The 13,863-nt window shown below is 36.4% G+C and overlaps 2 protein-coding genes across 5 annotated transcripts in view; both read right to left on the bottom strand.

Moving 5' to 3' along the window:
• Positions 1 to 13,863, bottom strand: part of LOC109044943 (kelch-like protein 33) — a 74,849-nt gene that overhangs the window by 43,992 nt on the left and 16,994 nt on the right. Inside the window, exon 8 of one of the 4 annotated variants that reach the window (XM_042726747.1) lies at positions 13,751 to 13,797. The exons of the other annotated variants lie outside the window; for them this stretch is intronic. Within the exon in view, the coding sequence (XP_042582681.1) occupies positions 13,764 to 13,797 (34 nt within the window). The 3' untranslated portion in view covers positions 13,751 to 13,763. The remainder of the gene's footprint in view (positions 1 to 13,750; positions 13,798 to 13,863) is intronic. 4 annotated transcript variants of the gene reach the window in all.
• Positions 5,878 to 9,844, bottom strand: LOC122137804 (C-type mannose receptor 2-like). The gene is made up of 3 exons (XM_042726802.1): positions 9,248 to 9,844; positions 8,520 to 9,083; positions 5,878 to 7,285 (listed from the first exon to the last, which is right to left on the bottom strand). The coding sequence occupies exons 1-2, from the start codon at positions 9,633 to 9,635 to the stop codon at positions 8,755 to 8,757; spliced, it is 717 nt and encodes a 238-aa protein (XP_042582736.1). The 5' UTR covers positions 9,636 to 9,844; the 3' UTR covers positions 5,878 to 7,285; positions 8,520 to 8,754.

The raw sequence follows: 13,863 nt of genomic DNA, 5'->3' as shown, positions 1-13,863 counted from the left end.
TTTTCTGTGTGAAAATTTTCAGATTTATGTTGTATTTATTGATTTTTTTTTTTTTTGTTTTGGACAAATGAAAAAAAAAAAAAATGTTTTTTTGCATTTCCCATTCCTTTTCAATTGGGCCCCCAAAGACAAGATTAATAAAAAAAAAAAATTACACACCTTCAGAACAACCGAATCAAGCCCAGATTTTTTGTGTATGTATAGATAGATAATGTAGGAAAAGTCACAAAATTTTATTCCTCTGAGATGAAGGGAACCCTTTTTTTTAACTAATTAAAAGTCAATTGGGGTCATATATACATACAGTACAGACCAAAAGTTTGGAAACATACTATTTTTAATGTTTTTGAAAGAAGTTTCTTCTGCTCATCAAGCCTGCATTTATTTGATCAAAAATACAGAAAAAATGTAATATTGTGATATATTATTACAATTTAAAATAATTGTTTTTAAATTTATTATACTTTAAATTATCATTTATTTCTGTGATGCAAAGCTGAATTTTTAGGATCATTATCACATGATCCTTTAGAAATCATTCTAATATGATGATTCATTATCAAAGTTGGAAACAGTTCTGCTGCTTAATATTTTTTCAGAACATGTGATACTTTTTTAGGATACTTTGATGAATAAAAAGTAAAAAAAAAAAAAAAAAAGAAGCTATGTTTTTTAAAATATAAATATTTTGTAATAACAATATACACTACTGGGTCAGTAATTTGGGGTCAGTAAATTTTTTTTCTTTCTTTTTTTTAAATAAAATCAATACTTTTATTCAGCAAGGATGTGTTAAATTGATAAAAATTGATCGTAAAGAAAATATATTATTAGAATATATATTATTAGAATTTTTTTTTTTTTTGAATAAATGCAGTTCTTCTTAACCTTTTATTCATCAAATATATTAGACAGCAGAACTGTTTCCAACACTCATAATAAATCAGAATATTAGAATGATTTCTAAAGGATCATGTGATAGACTGGATGTCACATGTGACACTGAAGACTGGAGTAATGATGCTGAAAATTCAGCTTTGCATCACAGGAATAAATTATTTTTAAAGTATATTCAAATAGAAAACTATTATTTTAAGTTGTAATAATATTTCACAATATTACTGTTTTTTCTGTATTTTTGATCAAATAAATGCAGGCTTGATGAGCAGAAGAAACGTCTTTCAAAAACATTAAAAATAGTAATGTTTCCAAACTTTTGGTCTGTACTGTATATATATATACATATACATATATATATATATATATATATATATATATATATATATATATATATATATTTTTTTTTTTTTTTTTTTTTTTTTTTTTTTTTTTTTTTTTGCGAAGCTTCTAATGTTTACATTTTCCAGTTATTTAGCTGTGCAAATAAGTGGTTAATTATGCTGCTAAATGTTGCGAACTGGTATTTGTTAACATACATTGTTTTAGTTTATTACTGTTTTCATAAACATTCATTTAGCACAAACCATTTACCATGCAAACAGTTTCCGCTTGGTTATTCTTAGTTATTTGTGTAGCTAGTTGAACAGAATAGGCTACATAATATATTTGGCATAGCCTATGTGAACAGAATACAGTTTACTTCTGCGCTGACCAATGGGGTACTTCTTCCAGGAAATCTTAGTGTAGTCCTAAAACCAGAATACTAACCTAATATAGCCTAATAAAACAAATGTGATTACAAAATCCAGATGGATACCAACGGTTATATTAAGTATTAGGACTCAGGAGCTTATAGAAGAAATCACCCAATTCAAATGTAGCTATAATAAATTCTATAAAATACAATAAAGTATGAGGGGCAAAAATTAAAGTCTAAAGACTGATTACAGTCCTTACGCTACAGTTTGGTACAGCAAGATGATGGTACGCTGTTGTAACATAGTTTTGAATGACTCTGTATGAATTTAAATTGTGAATATGGTTCACATGATTGGTGCATGCAAATGGAAAAAACGTGCACATGCATACATGCTCTGTTTCTGTCTTTCAGATTCGCTGTATGTTGAACATCTTGGGAGTCATTCTATTCATGCGATTGTCCTGGATCAAATCTCAAGCAGGAATCCGTAAGCCTGTATTTTTATTAATATATAAAACAATCCTGTAAAGTTACTTTTTAACCTGGTCATTCTAGATAAACTCTCTGAGCAATGCAACAAAACAACTTCCTATAATGAAACCACAGACTATTTACTTTGGTAAAGATAATGTTGCTCAAGGACTCCCATCATCACACAGCTAAAAACCCTGAACCTATTCTGTTCCTGGATAACTCACCTTCAAGCTGTTTCCTTGATTATTCCTGCCTATATGATCAATAAACCCACTTCTTTATTTCACTTACCTGTGCCTCCCTTGTGTCATTGCTTTGCTGATACAACACCAGACCAACATTCAACCACCGGAGATGGATCCTCGACAGTCTGCATCTGTGGACGCTCTGGAAGAGCTGGTCAATGGCATTGACAGTCTCTCTATCTCCGGTCACCACCCCTTTGTCTGCCTCTGCCAGTCCCATGGCCATCCCTTTGATGTCTTCACCTCTCATTTTAAGGAGGTATTTGGATTATCCACGGGCTCTCTATCTATCCCCGACCAACTCATGCAACAATGCCAAGGCTCTTCCTCGACAAGCGATTACACCCTCCAATTCTGCACTCTTGCAGCAACTAGCAGATGGAATGAGACAGCACTGTTGACTGCCTACCGAAAGGGTTTGGATCCGAGCCCAGATAGTTATCTTCAATGACATTGTGGGATTGGAAATTGTCATGCGGCGAGCCATGAAGATCTCTCAATGTGTCTCCCCCTGCCACCCCGAAAGAACGCCGTTCACCGGCCTCACCCACTGCCTGTCCTCCAGTACCAGAACTGATGCAGGTGGATACAACTTTGCCTATATTGTGGGCCATCCGGACATTATATCAAGACTTGCCCCTCAAGCCCCCCACACCTAGCGGTGAGTACACTCCAGTTCCAACCTGATATATCCACTCTTGTCTCTGCTGACAGTTCAGCTACTCACCCCTCGTCATTCTGTTTTAGTGCCCGCCCTCATCAACTCGGGCTCCTCGGGAAACTACATCTCCCACGCACTCCTAAGACGCCTTAAACTGCCCTGAAGAAGAAAAGCCCAGGAACTCCGGGTCAAGACCATCCAGGGAAAACTGCTAAGGAGAGTGCAGGTTAAATACCGATCTCCCGCTGTGACCCTCCATGTGGGCTGTTTTCATCAAGAAACTATCTCTTTTCTGGTACTGGAGTGTCTGAAACATGTTATTTATATCCTTTTATAAGCAGCTAATCACTGTACCTGCTAAGCATTTCTTTTGTAAAAATCATTTTAGTTGCAGCGATTATCAAGAAATTGTGTGATGTAGCTTGATGCTAATGTTAGTCTTCGCTCTCCCTCTGTTGTAAATAAACAGTGGCATCAGCTTACGTATGATGCCTGCGCATTTTTCATTATGTGACAGAGAAAGATCACGCTCCAGACAGTCGTGAACGTGCTGAACCATTTACCCAGGCTGTGCATTAAAGGTAAAAATGTTGTAAGTAATGCTCATTTTCTTACACAGACTGATCGTTTCACTTAACACTTCAATGTATCATCAGGAGCCACAGGTACTGATATGGTCTTGACTGATTTGTTTTACTGATGCTCAAAAACCAGCAGCCATAGACATGCATTGTATGAACTGCCAAGGACAGTGGTTTTTACCTAAATATCTTCTTTTACTGTTCTGCTGAAAAAAAAATTCACTTACATCTTAGATGGCCTGAAGGTTAGTAAATTAACAGCAAATTTTTCATTTTGGGTTGAACTATCCCTTTAAATCTGATTCCAAACATACTCACAGTTTAATGTTTGCCTACAAAACCACCACTGGCTCTGCACCCCTTTACCCTAAATTCATTACTTCAGACTTATGTGCCCTCTAGAAGCTTGCATTCTGCAAATGAATGTCGCTTGATACCCGCCCAACTAAATCCAAAAAACCAATTCCACAGACATCTACAATAACCTTCCAAACCTGGTGGAATGAGCTGCCCAACTCAATCCCAGCAGCTGAGTCCTTAACCATCAAGAATCGGCTAAAACCTTTAAGTGAAAGTGACATAACACACAGCCAAGTATGGTGACCCATACTCAGAATTCGTGCCCTGCATTTAACCCATCCAAACTGCACACACACACACACACACACACACACACACACACACACACACACACACACACACACACACACACACACACACCTGGAGCCAGTGGGCATCATTTATGCTGCGGCGCCCCTGGGGAGCAGTCGGGGGTTCGGTGTCTTGCTCAAGGGCACCTCATTCGTGATATTGCCGGCCCGAGTCTCGAACCAACAACCTTAGGGTTAGGAGTCAAACTCTCTAACCACTAGGGCACGACTTCCCCACAGGACCCTCTAACTCTAGCACTCTCTATACTAATTATTTTCTTAAAAAAAAAAAAAAACCTAACACTTATTTCTCTAATCTTTTTGTATTCTATCTGTTTTATTTTTATTAAGTATACAATTAACAAAAGCAAAAAAAGGCCTCTAACACTAGCTTGCTCTAAAAAATTAACAAAAAATAAATAAATACATAAATAAATATATTATTTAAAAAGCCCTTGCTATGTGTATGTATATACTGTATATTGTCAAAGTTCAGCATTGTTTTGTATTGAAGTATGAAGTAGCAAGAGTTTTCAACTCATTGGATCTATTGGAATCACACAGATGGCCTTTGAATTCAGAACGGCAATTTTCAGTGAAAGGTGGCCAGTTTGTATCCTTGTTTACAATCTTCTCAGTTCCTCTCAAATGTAAATCAAATGCCCATTCACAAACAGGTTTTTCCCCCTCGAGCGATAGAGATACTCAGAAATGAACTGATATTAATCACTTTGCCCTCTTAGGCAGTGGATGAAATCTTGAAAAATGGATTTGACTATAAAGTACTGGACAGTTTTAGGACCTAAAACACAATTAGGACCTAAAATTCACTAATACTGAGTGAATGACAAATTTTGTGTTATTTTTGTATTACCTAGGCTCCAGGTATTTTAATAAAAGGGCTCACTATAGCTTTATTGCTCAGTCAGCTTGGTGCTGGGTCTTAAAACCACCAAAATCTTGTTCTCCATCATTGCATAGGCCTACTCATTGATGAGACATGCAGATTCAACCTTCACTGAATTTTATGTAAGCTTACAATGAACTCTGAACAAGTTATCCGTCCACTTTGTCTATGTTTAACATCCTGTTAGTTGTCAAAATGAATGCATTGCAGCATTTTTGTCATACCTAAATCGAGCGCTGTACAAAGGAAAATAGTAGTAACTCTTAGCACTAAGATTTTTCATGAATATGGGCCCAGAGCTTCCTTACTTTAGCAAAGGAAAACCAGTGACCTCTTGGCTTATGTCAAAACCCTCCAACATTTTTCTTGTTTCGTAATTCTAATTTGTGATGGGCATTTTGTTTTGCTCTCTCTCTGTGCTCATCACTAAATCACTGGGGCATGCACTACACCTACGTCGAATGTCATCCATCCAGTGTGACAGTTAGCAGAAGTGTGAGAAAATTAAGACACAAATAGTGTATTAAAAAACCCCAAATAAGGCAAAAAGTAAAAAGTCATTTTTTTCAGGGTTTTAATTACAGTTTTTTTAAAATTATATTTTACTTTCTACAAAGACGCCTACAAAATCACCCCAATTATTATACAATTATTATTAATTTTTTTGTGCAATTCAAGACATCTTATTAACATTTCCGTATTTATACACATCACAAACTATATCACAGAAAAAAAAAAGATATTTCAATGTCAGTTTTTTTCAATATTGTGCAGCCCTAATAGTAATTAATATTGCTATTAAAATATAACATGTTCATAACTCGTAAGACATGGGAAATACAGTTGCAAATGGACTTTGCTATTTCTTTTTAAATTTGGATGTCACAATTTTGCATCCACATATGGAAAACAGTTGAAAAGTACAATTTACAATTCCTTTTTAAAATTGTCCGGACTATCCTTCCATAGGCTTGCTTACCTTTGGTCAAGTGACCAAAATGGTGCCATACATAGAAATCATCTTGGGTTTGTTTTCAGCGCACTATATTTGTGTTGAAGTGAAAAAGATAGACATCTAGGTAAATCTTTCACACCCTCCTTCAATGCATCTGCAGGGGTGCTGAAGTTCCAGTGCTCCTTACAGCAAGTCCATTTCTGATGAAACTCTTTATATGAGTTCCTGAGAGGTCTGAATGTCTTATCAAGTGGACAGAAAATACTATTAGAGTTATATGAAAGCTACCAGTATTCAAGAATCATTCAACAAGATATTGACATCCTGGTCTGTGGTTTAATGTTAACTTGATCTTGTCTCTCCTCATTTGTGTTTTCTGTTGCTGCCCGCTCGTGACGTCAATGAACAACAAAGTGCTTCTGTGTCAAACCCTGCAACACATCTATGAACTTAAACATGAACTATTTAGTCATCTACTGTATATTATTTTTTGAATATTCAGGGGTTCAGACACCAACAGAACCTTTTTGTGTTTTTGATTCAGCCCTAAAAGTAAGATTAAAACAGATTTAGATGAGTTTTCAGACACCAGGCCCATAACCGTGATGGGAGTTGAACAAACTTATGGTTATGGGATTAGTTTTGAGTTGGCAAAACCAAACCAATCCAGTTAGGCTTTGTTTGTACCATGATGGAGATCATCAGCTGTCAGCTCAAGATCTGATCCTGAGTTCATGGATGAAGACACAAGATATTGTATACCCTACCTTCACCTCTTACTTTCTAAGAATAAACCTGAATTTATTCTGCTGAGAAACACAGAGCTCACACAATCTGAGTCAAAAAGTATTTTCTAAAGTTACTGTATATTATACATAAAATCTTTAAACATAAGAAAGAAGTAGCCACACCATCATACAAAAATTCTCAAAATACATTTAACTCATATTATAATCTTCAGTCACATTAATAAATTACATTGTACTTTCATAAGAGCACATTTTCTCATAAAACTAAAAGAAAACAGTACAACAATTTATCTAATGATATAAATATGATTCCCTTATGAACCACTCACAAAATTAAACTGTCAGATGAATGTCTCAAAATTCTGCAGTTACTGAATAACACAAAGTACATTTTAAAAGAGTTTGTAAAAGCAAACGCATTAAAAAGAGCAGATCTAACTGTAAGCCCTTAACCAAACACCACCTACAGCAGTGGTTCCCAAACTTTTCCATTCCACGACCCACCTAGACAAGTATAATCTTTTTCACGACCCACCGAAATATTTGAGATAAAAAAACAAAAAAAACAATTGACATTACTTTAAGCCTTAATAAAAGTTTATGACAGAAAGTATTTAAGAAAAATAACCATTTTATTTTAGTGTACAACTGTAAAATTTTACTATAATATTTAAGTTTTAATTTCTTTGTTTATAGATGTTAAAATATGATCCATCCATAAAAACGTGAAACATGCTCACTACAGTGAACTGTAATCTGCGCTGCGTGTTGTTAAACTCATCGCGGGGTTCAGCGCAGAAAATGCATTCATGGTCCTTCCGTGTGTGTGTGTGTGTGTGTGTGTGTGTGTAAGGAAAAGCGGTGCACAATCCAACTCTTTTTTAGGAAAGCATAAGAAGTAAAGCAGAACTAACTAAAACAGTTGGGGGAGATTAAAATAATTGTGAAATAGGTAAAAATAATACACAGATGCGTCTCATTTTAAATAAACACTAAAAAACGAGATGACAAATTTACTTCAGTGAGAAATTTGCTTTTGCAATGGTTAAATAAATGGTCAGCAATTTCTTCAAAAGATTTTTGAACTTTTTTTTTCTCTATATAGAGATGATATGTCAAGGAAATATTGCAAAATTTTGTAAATTTTGTTATGTGGAAATGTTTGAATATTGTCGTGTTACAATTAACCTTACGTTTATGCCCTGCATGTGAAATGCTTTTTACAGTCTGTTTCCCGAACGAAAACAGTGCAGTTCAAACAGACGATATAAATGAATGAACATACCTGAAACCATTTCCATAACATTTGAATTTTCTGGTGTATGCAATCTCATGCAGAATACAGCGCATTGAAGTGAGCAGTTTTTTTCTCATTAATAATGCGGACCGATTGAACCTTTTAATAATGACGTTGCTCTGAGACCCTCACTGTAATTACAACTCGTGCATGCCCGTGCTTCAAAACACGCAATGCATGTTTAAATCGCGGACTTAATTGCAATTCGAAAATCACACTAAGGATATTGCAATTCGTAATTAATATTGGTAGGCTATATCGTGCAGCCCTAGACTGAACTGTGTGAGTGTGTGTGTCATTTAAACACAAATTCAGCAGCAGCCAAGTGACTGTGGGACCCACCTTGCTCCATTCTGTGACCCACAAGTGGGTGGCGACCCACATTTTGAAAACCCCTGACCTACAGGAATCACACTGAATCATCCTCCTGGAGAAATACACACCATCTACACTTCACAGCTCAGTAATATATTACTGAAAGATTGCATGAACTATTTATATAACATATTATCTGTAGAAAAACATGTATTTAACCTTCACAGCTGGAAACAGGAAGATAATGTAAATAAACATACAGTCATTCACATGTTCTTCACTCTCCATAATTTCTGCAGATGAAGTTGAGTTTGTGAGTCTCAGGACGGCTGATCCAGCGCTGATCTCCTCCAGACTGAACTGCTCCCAGATCTCACTGTGTGTGTGTCACAGTCCTCCTCTGATGGACCGTTCCCTGGAGCCCAGTTCTGATAGCACACAGTGTCTCCACTCACCCAGAACCAGATGCCCAAAATGCAGGAGTGACGCAAACCCAACCACACCTCCGCAGTAGACGCTCGTTTAACCACGTCCATCACCTCACGCTGAATCTCTTCTGAATGAACCGAGACCAGATCCACATGATTCTGTCTGCAGTATCTCAGAGCTTCAGACCACGTCAGATTCTCTCTGATCACAATCAGTTTATCTGGAAACCAAACAAAGCACAAGCAGAAACTAGAGAGAGACTGATCAAAAACAACATGCAGAACAAACACTGGGGATGAATCTGTCATGTCAGACATGTAGAGTGAACTTTAAGAGATCTGGAGGTGATGATGGAGTGAGTGTGTTTTGTGAGGATCTACTCACCTTCATGACACACAAAAGGATATTGATTGGTGCAAGAGACATCAAACCATTTTCGCTGAGCATTAACAGCTGCACAGTTTTCGACTCCTCCCCTATTATCAGGTTCACCAGTGTCCCAGTCTCTGAATGAGGAGTCACTCTGATCTGACCACTGCCATGAGTCTCTGAACAGACCGATCCAGACATCACCAGATATCTGACTGTCATTAATGATCTTCTGAACCTGTTGATTCTCATCCTGGTTTCTCACACTGACCAGATCAATGTGATTTTGTCTGCAGTAACTCTGAGCATCTCTCCAACTCTTCGTCTGATTGATAAAGACGAGTCCTGTGTTTGCGTTAAGAAAACACATGAAAACAGATTCATCAATCAGTTTGTTCATCATTCTTATGCTGCTTTATGGTTAACATCAGAAACAGATCATTTAAAGACTGATTTTGTGTTGAGAGACTGAAAGCTGAATGTATCGCACAGCTCACGGTGTTCAGGTGGTTTATCACAGACTCTGCAGCTAATGATCAAGACAAGAACTGAACAAGAGTTTTGTTCGTAAACATCAAAAAGGGGCAGAATTCCATACAGTATCCGAAAATGATGTCCAGAGGTGCTGTTAGTTTTTAATGACCCTACATGTTTGATTAAACCATGAAAATTAAATTATTATTTATATTTTCAAAATATAAAACCATATATATATACGCCAGACATCGCTTTTGACCCCTATATGCCTATTAAACTTTTATCAATTAAATAATTATTAATTATTAATTAATTATGATTCAGAAACACTAACCAAAACAATTGTTTGACATTTTTGAATTCATAATTTATAAATATTGCTGAAAAAAAATCTATGCTCTACAGAAACTGACTTCAAGTTGTTAATATTTATGACCACATTAAAAAGTAGAAGCAATTAGTATTGTGTCAAAGGGAGATGAACTTACTGTTATTGGATGAATTGCAAATGAAAGTTAGGGACACACTACATCTCACATCATGCCATTGTCCATTCTTCATCATAACACATTCTTCTTCACCACCATTTGGTTGATTATGTCCCCAGTTCAGATAGAGCGCAGGTTCACCTGAAGACCACTGCCATTTATCACGACCCGTCTTCTGCAGCCCAATCCAGACATACTTAACACTTCCATCATTCACACTCTTCTTCAGCTCGTTCGTGTCGTTCATGTTGTCAGCGGTGGCCAGATCTGTGTAATTCTCTCTGCAGTATCTCTGAGCTTCGGTCCAGGTCTTCTCCTCATTTATAAAGTGATACTGACGCTGAACACATTCAGATACGGAGCAGAGAGCTGTGAAAGAGATACACTGCTTTAAATGCTTTTCATAACAGGATCAAACCCAATGAACCTAATAAACCATAAATAAAACCACAAACACACTCACCAATGAGAAGAAGAATGAAATACAGAGTTTGGTTCATTTCTGAAGAGAAAATATATAAATAAACTCAGATTTTATATATATTCACTTTTAAATTTTGGTGTAACACATGATTTCAGTGACAATAAAAAAAAAAAAAAAAAAAAAAACATTTTAACAGGAACATAAATGAACTGTACACAATTATAAGGAAATATTAATATCTCAAACTGTAATTCTAGTTAAAGAATTGAAGTTATTCTTACTTTAGAGGTTGTGTTTCTGTCCTGAGTCTGATGTTTCTGTCTTCAGCTTTAAACTGTGATTATTATATCTGCTCTCATCCAGCATCACATCATTAAACAAATTCTTCTTCCTCATTCACGTTTTTCCCTTTTTCTTTTTATGTGTTGGTCTTTGTGTAATTCTCTGGAAGTGTGTTAATTTGAATGTGTTAGAGACTGGAGTCTGTTCATTAATGAAGTACTGTGTTTCCACAGCGGCTTCACGGGAAAAATCCACCTCAACATTTGCATTTTTGTTTTCATTTTCTTTCAGCTGTGATACTGTCAGTGACCAACAGCATGCTTCTGCATCCCAAACTAAACAATATTTTCACAAACTTTGAACATATTCTGCATCATCATTAGTATCTGTTGTGTCATGAGTGCTATGCACACAATCTAGTGACACATGCAAATAAAAGACAACAACAACAACAACAACACACAACTCTTAATTTATGGAAATCATAGGCACAGAGAACATTATATTTCACTTGTGTGCAGGTGCACTGTTGCTCTCTTCATATAATTTCAACTTATATAACAGTAAATTTAATTCACTATTACAAATCATGCTTGCATTTGATTTAAATTATCTTTCTTTCGTTTACATTATTCTCTTTGATCCCCCCCCCCCCCCATTGATTAACATACTAATACTAAAATTCACGTTCACATTCACTTAAGCCATTTTAACAGCAGAAACTACATAATATAGCACAAAAAGGTGCACATTGTGTAAATGTATTTACATGTGAGTTACAAGAGCAGGAAACTAGTTTAAAGTATATCTGATACAGTTGCATTTACATTTACATTAGCCAATCAGTGGAGACATGATGTCATCTTCCTGCAGCTCTAGTCAGTTTTTTTTTTTTTTTGCCTAGTTTCTTTTGTGTTTGCCTAGTCCTACTTGCCTCATAACTATTAATTGTTACAGGATGTTTCTGTTAACATTTATGATTTTGTTCACCCTGACAAATTTGTGTGTAAGTGTCAGAACAATCCCAGGAAGTCACTGTAATAGAATTCACTAATAAATATTCATTTGAAGCGCTCTTTCAGCTCTTCAGACTGACAGGCAGCTGTAAAGCGCATGCGGCGAGATCTGCGTAAGGTCGCGGCATTGCTCCCAGTTTCTCCCAGCACTTTCCCTGTGGATCATAACAGTGCACCCATGGTGTATCACGGGCAGAATCAGCTGAAGATCCTCCCAAAACATACAGCTGTCCATCAAGAGCGGCCGCCGCGGGTGAGAGGTGCGGTCGGGGCAGCACGGGGAAAGACGTCCAGGAGTCGTGAACAGGATCATACTACCACTCACACTGCAGCTGGTCTCCAACCCCGCCCCACACGTGGCTGCAACCCCCCGACCACGACCAACCAATCGCTGACCTGAAACCAGCATCACGTGACTGCCCGTTCCCGCTCCTGCTGTCAGTGGGTGATCGTTCTGAGCAGCCGTGCACCCGGTCGTAGATCCACAGACACGGACAGCAGCGCAGACGAGAGTCACACCCTCCAGACGTTCACAAACATCTCTCCGTTCAACATGGAGAGTCGCGGCGTGACCGCAGAGAGCAGCGTCCAGAGGATGACACAACCTTGTGATAGCAGCAGGAGGAAAGGACATTTCTGTTTAATGGCCATGGTGCTTCGCTTGAGCTGCTTAGTTTGTTGTTAGAATGTCAAAACGTTTAGTTTAAAGATTAAAAGTTACAAAATGCATGTTATTTTCAAATTCAAAAACTTCTTCAGAGAACTCTTCAAACTTCTCAGAGGAGCCAAATTACCATAGTGTCAGAGTACATCTGGGCATTATTATTGACAACAAGCTACTTTTTGGTTCACATATTGGTTCAAGTATTTGAGAAAAATAAATAAATAAAGAAGTTGGGGTTTCCTTTAGAAATAAGTTATGTTTTTCATTCAATGTGAAAAAAAAAAAAAAAAAAAAAAAATATATATATATATATATATATATAATATATATATATATATATATATATATAGTGTCCGTTATGTTTTTACCGGTTTTTGATTACAGGGATGTAGTTTATCAGTATGTCCCTCTTACCTTCTCTCCTCCTTGGATGCTTTGTACCATGGTGCTCTGAGATTCATAACTGATTGTACTGTAAATTTCCAACTCATCAATTGTGAATTATATAAAAGAGTTGCATGGCCTTCCTTGAGCATTTGGAGAAAAATGCATTGGCATCTGTTGATATATTATAACATTTTATCTCTGTTGTCTCATACAAAGGAAATTATTCATTACTTTCTCAAACAAATTATAATCTTTGTGTGCCCCTTGTCAGAATCGAGCTCGGTAAAACCTCTTTTAAACATGTCACCACTTCAGATTGGAATCTTCTCCAAAAGGAGTCTTATAATTATTTTAAGTCTTTAACTTAGAGAGCAACTTAAATGCTGGCTGGGTATATTTAATGTGACATTGTGGAATTATGCCATTTTGAATGACAAATATAGGTTACTATTTACGTGATTCATAATGTGAGAGACCAAACATTATGAAGCCATTTTCAACATGATTAAGAGTGTGAATATTTCAAAATAAGAAAATATTATTTGCAAATAGATCAAAACTGTTTGATTTACAATAAATTCTAGTTTTTTAGTCTTTTGACATTTTTAATTTCCTATTTATTAAATCTAATTAAATTTATTTATTTTCTTTTTAATAAAAGGGTTCATTATACAGGTCAAAAAGTGCTTTGTTCCCCTCCAAAGTGTGATTCTCTACACCTGTGGTTTTCAACCCTGTTCCTGGAGTCCCCACCAACACTGCACATTTTGTCAAACACACCTGGTTCAGGTCATCAGCCCATTAGTAGATACTCCAAGACCTGAAAACTGGTGTGAAAGAGAACGGAGACATTCAAAACATGCAGTGTTAGGGGGATCCAGTAAAGACTCTGT

This window comes from Cyprinus carpio, chromosome B7 (assembly GCF_018340385.1).
Source record: "Cyprinus carpio isolate SPL01 chromosome B7, ASM1834038v1, whole genome shotgun sequence".
NCBI classification, from domain to species: domain Eukaryota; kingdom Metazoa; phylum Chordata; class Actinopteri; order Cypriniformes; family Cyprinidae; genus Cyprinus; species Cyprinus carpio.
The sequence above is the reverse complement of the archived record's forward strand: the minus strand, read 5'-3'. Positions and strand labels throughout refer to the sequence as shown.

Bases quoted from the DNA above. Each gene is read 5' to 3' on its own strand.
- LOC122137804 (XM_042726802.1), bottom strand. From the start codon at position 9,635: ATGATGAACAAACTGATTGATGAATCTGTTTTCATGTGTTTTCTTAAC. The intron at 9,084-9,247 runs GTGAGTAGATCC...TTTGGTTTCCAG, and splicing joins TCCTTTTGTGTGTCATGAAG to ATAAACTGATTGTGATCAGA.